General features: G+C 40.5%; 1 protein-coding gene across 4 annotated transcripts in view; it reads left to right on the forward strand.

Moving 5' to 3' along the window:
• MAP3K20 (mitogen-activated protein kinase kinase kinase 20) overlaps positions 1 to 13,542 on the forward strand; it is a 134,367-nt gene that overhangs the window by 79,647 nt on the left and 41,178 nt on the right. For all 4 annotated transcript variants that reach the window (XM_024211385.2, XM_024211541.2, XM_024211620.2 and 1 more), the window contains exons 10-11: positions 5,719 to 5,825; positions 12,640 to 12,775. In XM_024211385.2, the coding sequence (XP_024067153.1) occupies positions 5,719 to 5,825; positions 12,640 to 12,775 (243 nt within the window). The remainder of the gene's footprint in view (positions 1 to 5,718; positions 5,826 to 12,639; positions 12,776 to 13,542) is intronic.

Here is a 13,542-nt window from a genome sequence, read left to right on the forward strand (position 1 = left end):
CTCCCGCCGGCGGCCAGAGCACCGGGGGCAGGGCGGCGAGCCCCGGCCGGGGCTCCGCTCTCCCCCCGGCGCCCAGAGCGCAGGGGGCAGGGCGGCGAGAGGGCGGCGAGCCCCAGCCGGGGCTCGCTGCTCTGGGGGAGGGCGCCGGGGGGGAGGGCGGCCAGAGCGCCGGGGGGAGGGCGGCGAGCCCAGCCGTGGCCCCGCTCTCCCCGGCGGCCGGAGCGCCGCGCCGCCCCCCTCCAGGTGCCGCCCCAAGCACAAGCTTGGTGGGCTGGTGCCTGGAGCCGGCCCTGCTTTCAAGTGTCCCCATCTCTACTATTTTTCTAGGATATTAGAGAGTTGCTTCCACAAGCTTTCTCCCTATTGATCTCTTTATTTACTAGAGATGTTTACCTTAAAACAGGGTCTTGTATTTCTTAGTTTCATATGTTTCTACAGCGTATCCCCCACCTGATCTGCGACATCATAAATTATTAGAAATACGATTACCATCTGAGGCTTGGGAACTGGGAGAGGAAGTAGAAACAGATAAAGTAATAGAATCAAAGGTCCTGTTTTTATACACACATGCCAAGTAATAAACATTGAGTGAAGGGAAACACTGAAAATATTAGCCAGAATTCATTGTAATTGGAATTTCTTTTATAAAGTTTTTCCATGAGGCATTGAGATGTAAGGGCCAAGATTTTAAAAAGTGACTAGTGATTTTGGGTGCCCAACTTGAGACCTCTTTCAGGAGTCTTGTTTTCAGAAAGTGCTGAGCACCCACTGACCGAAAAGAAGGTATCTCAAGCTGGGCACCCAAATCACTAGTCACTTTTCCACATCTTAGCCAAAGTCCTCAATCTCTGCTTACATTGTTTTTATTAAATTAAAAGGTACCTTCCCCTTTAAAAAAAAAATCAGTGTAGGCCTGTTGCCTCCTTCCGGCTCTAGACAAAATCCCATCTACCCTCAAGAGAAAAGCTGTTGCCAAGGCTGATTCAGGTACCTACCATGCCTGTAAAATAGTTGGTGTTCACATGCATAGATGCACAAGCATTCCCAGTACTGTTGTGAATGTCGACTTGGAACAAAGTTTTGATAACTCCTGTGGCTGTCCTGGTTCACTGCTTGCCAGGGAACTGATGGGCAGGATTGCCTGGGAGAATAACATGAGGGGGAAAGGAGACCAGGAGAGCTGGCTGTATTTTAAAGAATCCTTAGTGAGGTTGCAGGAACAAACCATCCCGATGTGTAGAAAGAATAGTAAATATGGCAGGTGACCAGCTTGACTTAACAGTGAAATCCTTGCTAATCTTAAACACAAAAAAGAAGCTTACAAGAAGTGGAAGATTGGACAAATGACCAGGGAGGAGTATAAAAATATTGCTCAGGCATGCAAGAATGAAATCAGGAAGGCCAAATCACACTTGGAGTTGCAGCTAGCAAGGGATGTTAAGAGTAACAAGAAGAGTTTCTTCTGGTATGTTAGCAACAAGAAGAAAGTCAAGGAAAGTGTGGGCCCCTTACTGATTGAGAGAGGCAACCTAGTGACAGAGGATGTGGAAAAAGCTAATGTACTCAATGCTTTTTTTGCCTCTCTCTTCACGAACAAGGTCAGCTCCCAGACTACTGCACTGGGCAGCACAGCATGGGGAGGAGGTGACCAGCCCTCTGTAGAGAAAGAAGTGGTTCCGAACTATTTAGAAAAGCTGGACGAGCACAAGTCCATGGGGACGGATGCGCTGCATCCGAGGGTGCTAAAGGAGTTGGCGGATGTAATTGAAGAGCCATTGTCCATTATCTTTGAAAGCTCATGGCGATCGGGGGAGGTCCCAGATGACTGGAAAAAGGCTAATGTAGTGCCCATCTTTAAAAAAGGGAAGGAGGAGGATCCGGGGAACTACAGGCCAGTCAGCCTCACCCCAGTCCCTGGAAAAATCATGGAGCAGGTCCTCAAGGAATCAATTCTGAAGCACTTAGAGGAGAGGAAAGTGATCAGGAACAGTCAGCATGGATTCACCAAGGGCAAGTCATGCCTGACTAACCTAATTGCCTCCTATGACGAGATAACTGGCTCTGTGGATGAGGGGAAAGCAGTGGATGTGTTATTCCTTGACTTTAGCAAAGCTTTTGATACGGTCTCCCACAGTATTCTTGCCAGCAAGTTAAAGAAGTATGGGCTGGATGAATGGACTGTAAGGTGGATAGAAAGCTGGCTAGATCGTTGGGCTCAACAGGTAGCGATCAATGGCTCCATGTCTAGTTGGCAGCCAGTATCAAGCGGAGTGCCCCAAGGGTCGGTCCTGGGGCTGGTTTTGTTCAATATCTTCATCAATGATCTGGAGGATGGCGTGGACTGCACCCTCAGCAAGTTTGCAGATGACACTAAACTGGGAGGAGGAGTAGATATGCTGGAGGGTAGGGATAGGATACAGAGGGACCTAAACAAATTAGAGGATTGGGCCAAAAGATATCTGATGAGATTCAACAAGGACAAATGCAGAGTCCTGCACTTAGGACGGAAGAATCCCAAGCACTGCTACAGACTAGGGACCGAATGGCTAGGCAGCAGTTCTGCAGAAAAGGACCTCGGGGTTACAGTGGATGAGAAGCTGGATATGAGTCAACAGTGTGCCCTTGTTGCCAAGAAGGCTAACAACATTTTGGGCTGTATCAGATGGGGCATTGCCAGCAAATCGAGGGACGTGATCATTCCCCTCTATTCAACATTGGTGAGGCCTCATCTGGAGTACTCTGTTCAGTTTTGGGCCCCACACTACAAGAAGTATGTGGAAAAATTCGAAAGAGACCAGCGGAGGGCAACAAAAATGATTAGGGGGCTGGAGCAGATGACTTATGAGGAGAGGCTGAGGGAACTGGGATTGTTTAGTCTGCAGAAGAGAAGAATGAGGGGGGATTTGATAGCTGCTTTCAACTACCTGAAAGGGGGTTCCAAAGAGGATGGATCTAGACTGTTCTCAGTAGTAGCAGATGACAGAACAAGAAGCAATGGTCTCAAGTTGCAGTGGGGGAGGTTTAGGTTGGATATTAGGAAAAACTTTTTCACTAGGAGGGTGGTGAAGCACTGGAATGGGTTACCTAGGGAGGTGGTGGAATCTCCTTCCTTAGAGGTTTTTAAGGTCAGGCTTGACAAAGCCCTGGCTGGGATGATTTAGTTGGGGATTGGTCCTGCTTTGAGCAGGGGGTTGGACTAGATGACCTCCTGAGGTCCCTTCCAACCCTGATATTCTATGATTCTAGGAATTTGGTGGTGGTGTGTGCAGCAACCTCAGGCATTGTATTGAACGTTGTATTGCTTCATACAACTCAGTCACTCAATGCTTTCACCTGCCCTTCAGAGACAACTCTGTTCTCTGTCAACCGTTATATTCCCTCCCACTGTTCTAGGCAGGTCTGAGAGCAACATAAGAAGTAGTCGACTGGGCTCAGCCCTGCCCAGTACTTCCCATATACCCCCAGAAAGACATATCAAGCAGAATGCGCACAAACATTCTGGAAACGAAACTTGTATTAATTTCAGTATTCTATTGCTTATGTAACAAGGGGCTTGTGACGCCCCTTTTGCCGCCTGCCCTGACCGTGGCATTGTCAGTGAGGGCTGCCCCAAGAACCCCGGGTAACAGGGCTGCTCTCTCTTCATCTGCTCCTGAAAATCAGATAATGCAACTAGTTTAGTAAGGACACACTACACACCTGTTAAGTGATTGTATAGTGTTTAATAGCACTACACAAATATATTAATGGGGTCTGGGGTTTGCAACATGTTCTGGGAGCTGTCCCAGTTGCATATCCCACACTCCAGGCAAACAGAGATGGAACATCAATGGAAAAGCCATTGAAATTACAGGAATGCATTTAGCATACATTTTGCTACTTACAAACCCAAAACAGGGCAAGTAGCTGCAGCCATGACTTTGTGCGTTTCACCGGATTTGCATCAGCAACAGCTAAATATATGAAAAGAATAAAACTTAAGTTGAAAAATCAGCTCCTGGCCTCCTGGAGCAGCACCACCCAAAACTAGCAATGATTGTATTCTGGGACTCAAACCACAGAGCCTATCTGCCAGTGGATGCAAGGGAACCTCCTGCCAAGCTTTACCCATAGCATCATCCTTGTGGAATTGTGTGATGGTGTAGTCCCCGTCCTCTATAATGCATGTGGGGATTCACTATCTGGAGAGAACCATTGTAACAAACTACTGGGATTCTTTACTAGAAACAATGTATAGAATTATAGCAACAGGTACAAATAAAGTACTGCCAAGTTTGCACCTGCTACCGTATTATGCAACTGTTCCAGGTTACAGTGCAGAGAACTCTATGGGATAGGTGCGAAAATGCACAGGTACAGTAATGGCTGGGCAAATGTTGTGTGTCACAGCGAAAATCTGCTTGCTGCACCATTTGCCTGAAAATTGTGTAGATGGTCCAAAAAATGACAGACAAAAAAAGCCTCCAGTTAGCATTGAATAGTGCAGCTCTACTGTATAAGAGAGGTTGTCTCTTTTTTTGTTATACATTTGACACTTTTTTATGCTGTTTGACATTTGAAATAAAGAAATTGTCTCTCTTTTATAATGTAGAAATCACTTGGATCTTCCTGGGAGAGACACCTCAGCATTGTTCCTAATTGTTTTTGTGCACCCAAATTAAAATGCACGTTTTAATTGCTGCATCTGTAATTTTAGCAGAAATGGTGTAATTACAGATGAGATGCAGAGAGAATGTGCATCATCCCTTTATTATGTATCTACATTTTGTCTCAACCTTTTGTCTCAACCTTGCCTGGGGTCTGTCAAACACACTAACGGAGTCACTGCTCTTTCAAGAAACATATTTAACTGTGCGTTTTCAGTTTTCAACAATTATCTTACTCTATAGCTTCCTTTGTGACTGCAGAAAGTAGAAAATGCAGAGAAGTTGACTGTTCTGAATGATGAGTGAATTTAGTTTTCATAAAGGGGTTTAAGAATGACAGCCTTTAGTTGTGCACAGGACACGAACAGCACACACATGGGTACTGTGAACTTCCCCCCACTGCTTTGCTGACATGCCCAGCTTTGTCATGGAGGAATCACCACAATTGTCCTGACGTCTGTTCAGTCCCTGACCTCGGCTGAGACTATCAACAAGGGTGCCAGTTATGGAGGGGCAATTTTTGTGATGTGGACCTTTGTCCAGTAGGAATTGAACTGAGATCTCACACTCAGGCTACCAAATGGCTTGTTCAGCTATTAATAGTGTTGGGTTCCTACCTGTGACCTGCAGTTGCAAAGCTGTGTAATGAAAGTCATTACCAATCCCTTGGACGCATCCTTCTCCCAGATTAGGACTGTTAGGTAGGATTTTCCTCCTTTGCACTAGAAACCCTTCTTTCTAAGCATTATAAATCCCTTATTATATTATTATTGTTATTATTATTTATTTATTATTTTATTTATATTGTGGTAGTAGCAGGTTGGGGGCCCACAATTGCAGTTTGTACCAGTTTCTATGCTAACTTTTCCAGTGGAAAGTAAACAGTTTAAATATATGGGTTTAGAATAATTTTCCATGAGCTGAACACCTGATAATTATGTAGGCAGCATCCCAGTTTGTGTGCTGTTTGCACCCTTGTGCTTGCACTTGCTGTAGGAGAAATCCCATTAATGTTTTAACATAGTGAGATATTAAAACAAAACCCTGATTATTGTTATCATTTTGTCTTCAGAAAAGGCCATCTTTCAAGCAGATCATTTCAATTCTGGAATCCATGTCCAATGACAGTAACCTTCCAGACCAGTGTAACTCATTCCTGCATAACAAGGCAGAGTGGAGGTATGTTTCTTTGCTTCCCAAATAAGATGATATGGTGTTCATGTGAAATGATGTGGGCAAATTAAGACTCTTTCCACAGGGTTAAGTGATGAATTGTGTGGCTGGCATTAAAGTTACTAAAAAGAGAAGAAATCAGACTCAGGTGGCAAGATGGTAATCTCTTTCTTAATACAAAATACTTGTTCAGTAGATATTTTTGGAACATATTTGATCTTGTTTTTTTTCAAGCCTACCCAGAATGTTGTGGAACGTGAGTTATGAGTCAATATGCTTAAGCTGTATACTTTATTAATATACACTTTTTAAGTATCACAAATGTATACAGATTTTGTCATACAAATCTTAAAACCAGGTATGTGTTTTTAGTCTCTAATGTGAAGATGTTTGTGATTCAAGCTATATATTACTACATTTGTACATATCTGTGTGTAGAAGTGTGCAAATTACATGTTACACAGGGAAGGAACATAAAAGGCCACGTTTTCAAAACAAGCCTACATTTATGAGTCTGAATCTTTGCATGTGCAGCCACTTGGTGTTATCAGTTGTGCATCTACATGATAGGACTTACTTCTGCCAACCCCATTACTTGTGATAATGCACAAAAATTGTCTGAACAAATGATACGACCTGTTTCCAGTTGTATGCTTACAAATGGAGACCCAGGCAAAGGCCCTTTCAATTATTTGGAACAGTTTTTTAATCCAATTTTCAATCTGTTTTATATGTGTGCAAAGAATAACATAAGAGAAATCCAAAAGCTTCTTTCTCAGTATGTAAGCTTAGTGCTTCACAATATTTCTTAGTGTTTGGACAAGACTTTTGAAAGCAGATCTGCACAGGCAGAGGATTGTTACCAGATGATCTTACTGCAGTCTATATTAAGAAGCTTTGGCCGCTGTCCAGGTAAACTGGGAGCACAAATACTCAGATATTCTGTGCCTGCAGCTCTGAAAACAAGCAAAGAAAAACATTCAAGAAAACTGGAGCTGGGAAGTAGAGAATAAGGAAGAGATTATAGATATGAGATTTAAACAAAACAATCCCAAACTTTGTTGGTGAACTTCAAAGGCAAATTGATAACTAGGGAATTTTATTGTGTGTGTGTGTGTGTGTGGAAAAAGTGAGCACAAGATGGGATGTTTGAGCCAGGTCACATGATGAGAGTATAAATAGCATGTTTTAGAGCTGACATTATTCCTGCACTGACTCAGCAGAGAATCTGGTAACTGCATCTCAGCTCTCAGTACAGTATACTAACATTTTGCGCCATCTGCTGATATAAAATGTAAACTGCATGTATACTAGAAAATCTGCAATTTGATCTTGAAGTGCCCGGTACACAACAAATTTCTAATGTATTGATGTTCAACTATCTAAAAATATTATTTTTGTTGAAAGTTCAGCTAGGTTTTATTTATCAGCTGAAGGAATCTGTGTTGTTCTTATGTTTAATTCTTCCATGTTTGTTTAAACTGCACTTAAGTTGTTGGATGGCTTCTATTTGTCACATTTATTTTTATAAGAAATCAGTATATCTGTTTCCCTATCTTCTTCCCTCCCCTGCCTCCCCACTCCCCCCCAATTTGGCTTGGGATATCTTTTGAATATGAATGTCTCTCAAATAGGGATCCACCAGATTCTTTTGGGATATGAATTGTTTGTTCGACACCATGATTCTTGCAGATTTCTGGGCTGGCATTTTATCTATTTTGCATTTTTGGTAGCAATCAGAAGGCAAAAAATGTTGGAAGAATAAGTCTCATCATGGGGGTTTATTACATGACCACAAGCAGCCTCCACATTTTCTGCCACTGTTCCTTTAAACTTTGGTGAGATCAGTCCTGCTACTGTAATGGTAATTGCTGCTTTTTTTTTTTTATAATCCGGATAGCTGCCTTTTGCTGTTATTGAGTGTTAAACTTCATATAAGAAGTTAACCCAATGGATCTGGTAAGGAATATTTATATTAGAGATGGGCAAGTACTCAGATTCCTGAAGGAACCAAACAACTATCCACTTAAATCTTGTCCATTCAGCAAAGTAGATACCTGTTGAATTGACATTCAGTAAAATTAAACTTTTATTCTTTTGGTAAGTTTATTCTTTTATCAGGAATCTTCTCCAGATGGCTTACCTGTTTTATGAAATATTTCATTTTGGGACACAGAAACTGTTGCACTGTGAATACTGATTGATGTTTTGTAAACATAAAGCACGGCAAGTGAAAAGCGTTGTTCTAGCCATGGAAAAGCATTTCAGCAAAGGTACAGTTTCAAGGTAAAAATGAATTATAGAATTTTTCAGAAGAGTTGATAAACTTATAGACAAGGGAAACAGGAGAGGAAAAAAACTTATTCATGATCAAGAACAATTCACTTGGAAGCAAAGATAAATTTTAAGTTAAGTAGTCTGAGAAATGTGGAACAGTTAGAAAGAAACTGGGGTGTATGGAGGTATATATAGTGGGATGTATGGAAACTCTGTCCAGCAGTTGGGATGAAAGGGGTTACTCTACTGCTGATTAGAATAAGGGCCACAATTGCTTGCCCTGAGTCTAGGGGCATGTTTTCGTGGGGACACTCAGGGAAGATAATGAGAATTAACTAAAGGTGTGCAAATTTAAAGAGCCTTAGTTAAAATGTATTAAATTCCTGTGTGGACTCTCTTATTCAGAAGTAAAGTGGCCCAAGGGGATTAAGCTAAAGCAAACTTAAGGCCACTGTACTTCTGAATGAGAGCAGCCACAAGGGGCTTTAAGGCACTTTAGCTAGGGGCTTGTCTACAATTACAGTGCTGCAGTGATACCGCTGCACTGGTGCCACTGTAGCACCTAGTGAAGATGCTTCCTATGCCGATGAAGGGGTTCTCCTGTTGACATAGTTAGCCCACCTTCTCAAGAGCCGGTAGCTGTGTTGACAGGAGAAGCCCTCCAGTTGACATAGTGCTGTCTACACCAGGCGTTAGATCAGTATAACTGCGTTGCTCAGGGGTTCACACCCCTGAGCGATGCAGTTATACCGAGCTAAGTTTCTAGTGTAGACCCATCCGCAGGCTCTTTAAATTTACACCTTTAGTTATGGTGAATTAACTTTCCTGAGTGTCCCGGTGTAGACATGCCCTAGGAATTTGGCCAGTAGCAAGTTGGGTCAGCTGTAGGTAAGAATAGGAAGTGCTGTCAAGAGTTAGCTCAGATGATGACTGGCTGCAGAAGTCAGAGAGAAGATTGGAGCTGAGGTTGAGAACGGGGATGTGGCTCTCTCCTTGCAGAACCCCGGGAGAGATGAGCCACGCTCTGTTACTTACATTTGGGATTTGGCTGAAGCCAGTCACTGCTGAGGAAAGTCGGTTTGCATTTGTTTCACCCTTAAAAGGGCAAAGCAATCTTTTGTTTTGTATGATGATCAGCAGTAAATTGCACCCCACAGGGGCTATATGATGCCACAGAGTACATAGACTCCGCTTTTGGACTTACAGTAGCTCTGACTGGCATGAAACAGAGAACTGGAGAGTTGATTTTGTACAGAGCGGACAGAGTAAAGATAGGTAGAATACAATTTGTCCCATCTCTAATATGTTTTTGATTGCAAGCTTCCTGTGATGTCTGTTGGTAAAAATCCAAAGTATTTGATTTAATATGTCTGTTTTTATCATTGTCTAAACATAATCCAGATCATCTTATTCCCCCATATCTGATATTTTTACAAATGGAGGTCCTTGTTTCTGACTAACAGTCTCAGGATTGGCAACATAAAACTTATCTTGAAGAGCATATTTAATAGTTCTTTCTGCAGGTCTCTTATTAGGGTTGAAAAGTAATGTAAATGTTCATTGTTAAATAGAGATTGTATTTAGTATGCATTTTTTCATGTATACTAGCCATGTTCTTTCCTTTTTTTGAGAGCCTCTATTCTGGCTATTTAAATGTGATAGTATTAATGCTTATTTTGATCTATCAATGAAAATGCAAAACTAAAAAAAACACCACATACCAGTCACGATTTTTGTCTGTATCATTTATAATAAGACACATTCTCTGAGACTGTAGGATGAAATGGTTCAACAAAATCAAGCAAGCAAGATCAAACTGCAGAACTACAGATACACATGTCTTATAATGTATGTTTCAAGCTGCTATATTTATGAAGTAACAGACTCATTAACTGGGCAATGTACGGTAGCTTTCTCTTTAATTACACTGTTTTATTATATACAGTGGAATTATTTTTCAGAATGCAGCTGTTTTCGCAGACTGACCTTTTATTAGAAGAGACGTTTCTGTCTAATGAAGAGAGATAATTACAGTACACAGTATGCTTTTGACATATGGAAAGCTATTGTTACCAGGACTTTCCTGTTGCAGAATTTTATTTAAGAGAAAACTATAATTTACATATTTTAAAATGTATAAAACTACATATAAGTAGCAATAAAGTTGAGACACAAACCAACAAAAGCAATGCTAACAAGTGTCCTCAAATTGTCCTATTGTACACACAATAGATATAATAATATACATGGTACATAATGTAAGTTAGAATATTAACGTCATCAGTTTTTTTGTTTTTGTCACTTTCAGGCCTTTTAAATTACACAATACTTAGTAGACTTGGTCCTTTAAAAAGACTAGATGTTTTAGTCAAAAAATATATTAACCTTTCTCTTCTGCAGAACTGGCTGTAGCAGTTTTTGCAAGGCCTGCAAGATCTGAGGCCTTCCTGGAAATCAAGGAATTGATGGTTATGTTGTTTGCTGGACCTTCAAATGCCAGCCTTGGGTGAAGGGATTGTGAATCACCTATGGTCTTTAGGAAAAAAACTAACGACAAGCTTTCAACCCTAGTAATCTGTTTGCATTAGTTCATATTTTCAAGCCTACTTTTTTTTTCTTTTCTTTTCTCTCTCTCTCTCTCTCCCTCTCTCTCTCTCTCTCTCTCTTTTTTTTTTTTAAATGAGGGTTGAGTTCCCCTTTATGTTTGTAGGTTCCATGACCTCAAGCTTTACGTGATCACAAAGGATATCACTGACCTCTTCATATCTGAGATAAAATTTTGCCTAAGATCACATGTTAAAATAAATGTGATAGACATTTGTTCTGACCACTAAATTAACAGTAAAATCAGCATGATTGGCTGTCTGTACTTCAAGAAGTGCCCCCAGGCAGGACTGTAATTTGTATGCTAGAATTAGGTGTAGCGGCAGAGTTTATTTTGTTAGCAGGCTTGCCAAAGTGATGAAAGTTCTTCATTTTCATGAGCACCAAATTCTGACACAGATTTCTTATAAAAAGAGGGGAAGTATTCGATTTTGAGTATTTAAATTACTCAGTTGTTATTATTTTAAAAAAAATTGGAATGGTACATGAGCTTTCACAAACTTTCAGCCGGAGCTGCTTAAGGTGGGTGTTGCAGCTGAATCACCCTATGCTAGATTTGGAGGAACACTGCAAAAAAAAATATATATATATTTACATTCTTTCAAATAAACCTACAATTCACTTTGCTCCAGTGTTTGCAGCCCCTTTTATCTGCGTTCTGCAAACATCTGTGGGAGCAAATGTTGTTTGCACGATTGTTTTGTGGAGGTGGAAAAACCTTGTGAATAGTTGTTCAGGAGCGTTTGCAACTGAAGTGTTCGTGTGGCCATCTTGAAATCTCCCTATGGGAGTTTAGAGAGCAGAAACAATGCCATGTGACTAACCAGTCAGACAGCATGAATATTGGACACTTGAGGCAGCAATCAGGGTACACAATTTGCAGCAATCTACAGGTTACACTATGTTCATATAAAGCATTAGTCAAAATAACTTCAAATAATGACTAAGTAAGTACAAATCAAAGTCTGTTCTTGATTATTCACAAGGAAAAACCTGTGCTAACGTCAATGAATTATTTGTTTGGCCCATCTCTATCATATACAGATTAGTGTATATATTATAAAAGAGAGATTGTTGAATGATCTTCCAAGGGGACTGATGGATGTTCCATTCAGAGACATTTTGATGCTAGATTGGACAAGCCATTCGAAAATATGCTGAAGGGAACAATCTTGCATCTAATTCACCCCTCACAGATGAAACTTCACAAGAATGGTGTTGAAAACCCCTTTCCTACTCCTCCTTAACTTCCCATCTCTCATACTCATTCACACCCTTATGAGTCCTTCCTTTTAATTTCAGAGTAAAGGTATATTACGATTTGGGCCTCAAAAAACCCAAAAGGCCTCTAAAATCAAAGCTAGTCTGATGTAGAGAGGTCCAAACCAAATCCTTGTGAATCCAAACTATGTGACCCATAACTTTCTATTATTTTAAGTAGTGTGACCAAAAAGCGTTGGTGTGGGGTTACATTTCTGTTATGTTTTAACCTTGAGAAACTGGGGTGGGGAAAGTCCTCTACTGAGACTGTATAACAAGCTTCAGCCCAAATAATATTTATGGCCAAGTTATAAACTCCACGCAAATGGGGCTGTTAGCCTACACGTATAGCAATGCTAGTGATTGCCCTATTATCACTTCCGAACCGACTTTCCTTCACTGATAGCACCTATTTCATTATATTAAAAGAAAAGATGGAATTTTCCTTTTTTTTTTCTTTTTTTTAAACAGTAAGGCATTCTGGTTTATCCTCTGGTATAAACATTACCAGTTGTTTTTAATGCTCTGAAAGGCTTTGTGTTTGGTGGTAATTAAATGTACTGCTTGAGTTAGTGTTGTACTTTTCAGCTTTTCACATTTAATTAATGTTCGTGTGGAAATTATGAACAATTTATATCTGTCAGAAAAAGACAAGACTTAACAAATTGTCTCTCTGCAGATGTGAAATTGAAGCAACCTTAGAGAGGCTGAAGAAATTGGAGCGTGATCTGAGCTTTAAAGAGCAAGAGCTCAAGGAACGGGAGAGACGTTTGAAAGTATGGGAGCAGAAGTTAACAGAACAGTCCAATACTCCTGTAAGTAAAATAATTCAATCTTTCCTCTGACTGCAAAAAGCATTTGGATCATTGTCTGAGCAAATCTAGGGAAATTCCAATGAAAGATGTCTACTATCGTCTCCATTTGGTCCTGTGGGGCTATTATGGCCTGTTTTATTAACCAATACAAATAATACTCTTTAAAATTCACTCAGTGCATTACACATAAGATACTAACTATGGGCCATATTGTGCCATCAGTAAATAAACAGTTTCCTGTTGATTTAATTGCATTTCTAAGCTTAAAAATTGATGGTCTTAAATGAGAGAGCAGCACACTCTTTATATGTCCATATTGGTGTTAATCTTGACAACAGTGTGATACAACAACAAAAAGGGGAATGTATTTCATATTTATTATTGTGACACTTTATAAATTTTTTGTTTTATATGTTAAACCTGTGTATTTAATAAAAGCACAATCCTGCTCTCATTAGACAACAAGAACTTTTCTGTTGACTTTAATGGAAACAGGATGGGGCCCTAAAAGTAGTAACTTATAGTCTCTGCAGAAAAAGACTTCAGAAATGTATCTGAGTGTTTGATAACTCGCTCTGCAAGGAGCACAGCCAAAATTGATGTCTTTACATTTTATAGAAGGCCCCAAATCTTGAGTGGGGATTTGAGCCTTCAGTAATTAATGTGTAGGACTGATCAACATCTTAGTACTAGCAAATGCACATTATTTTATTAACTGAAAGAAATGTGCCCATTTCCATGAATACATTAAAATAAATAATATTTTC

The sequence above is a fragment of the Terrapene carolina genome, unplaced genomic scaffold (assembly GCF_002925995.2).
Source record: "Terrapene carolina triunguis isolate 2854851 unplaced genomic scaffold, T_m_triunguis-2.0 Scaffold62, whole genome shotgun sequence".
In the NCBI taxonomy this organism is placed as follows: Eukaryota; Metazoa; Chordata; order Testudines; family Emydidae; genus Terrapene; species Terrapene triunguis.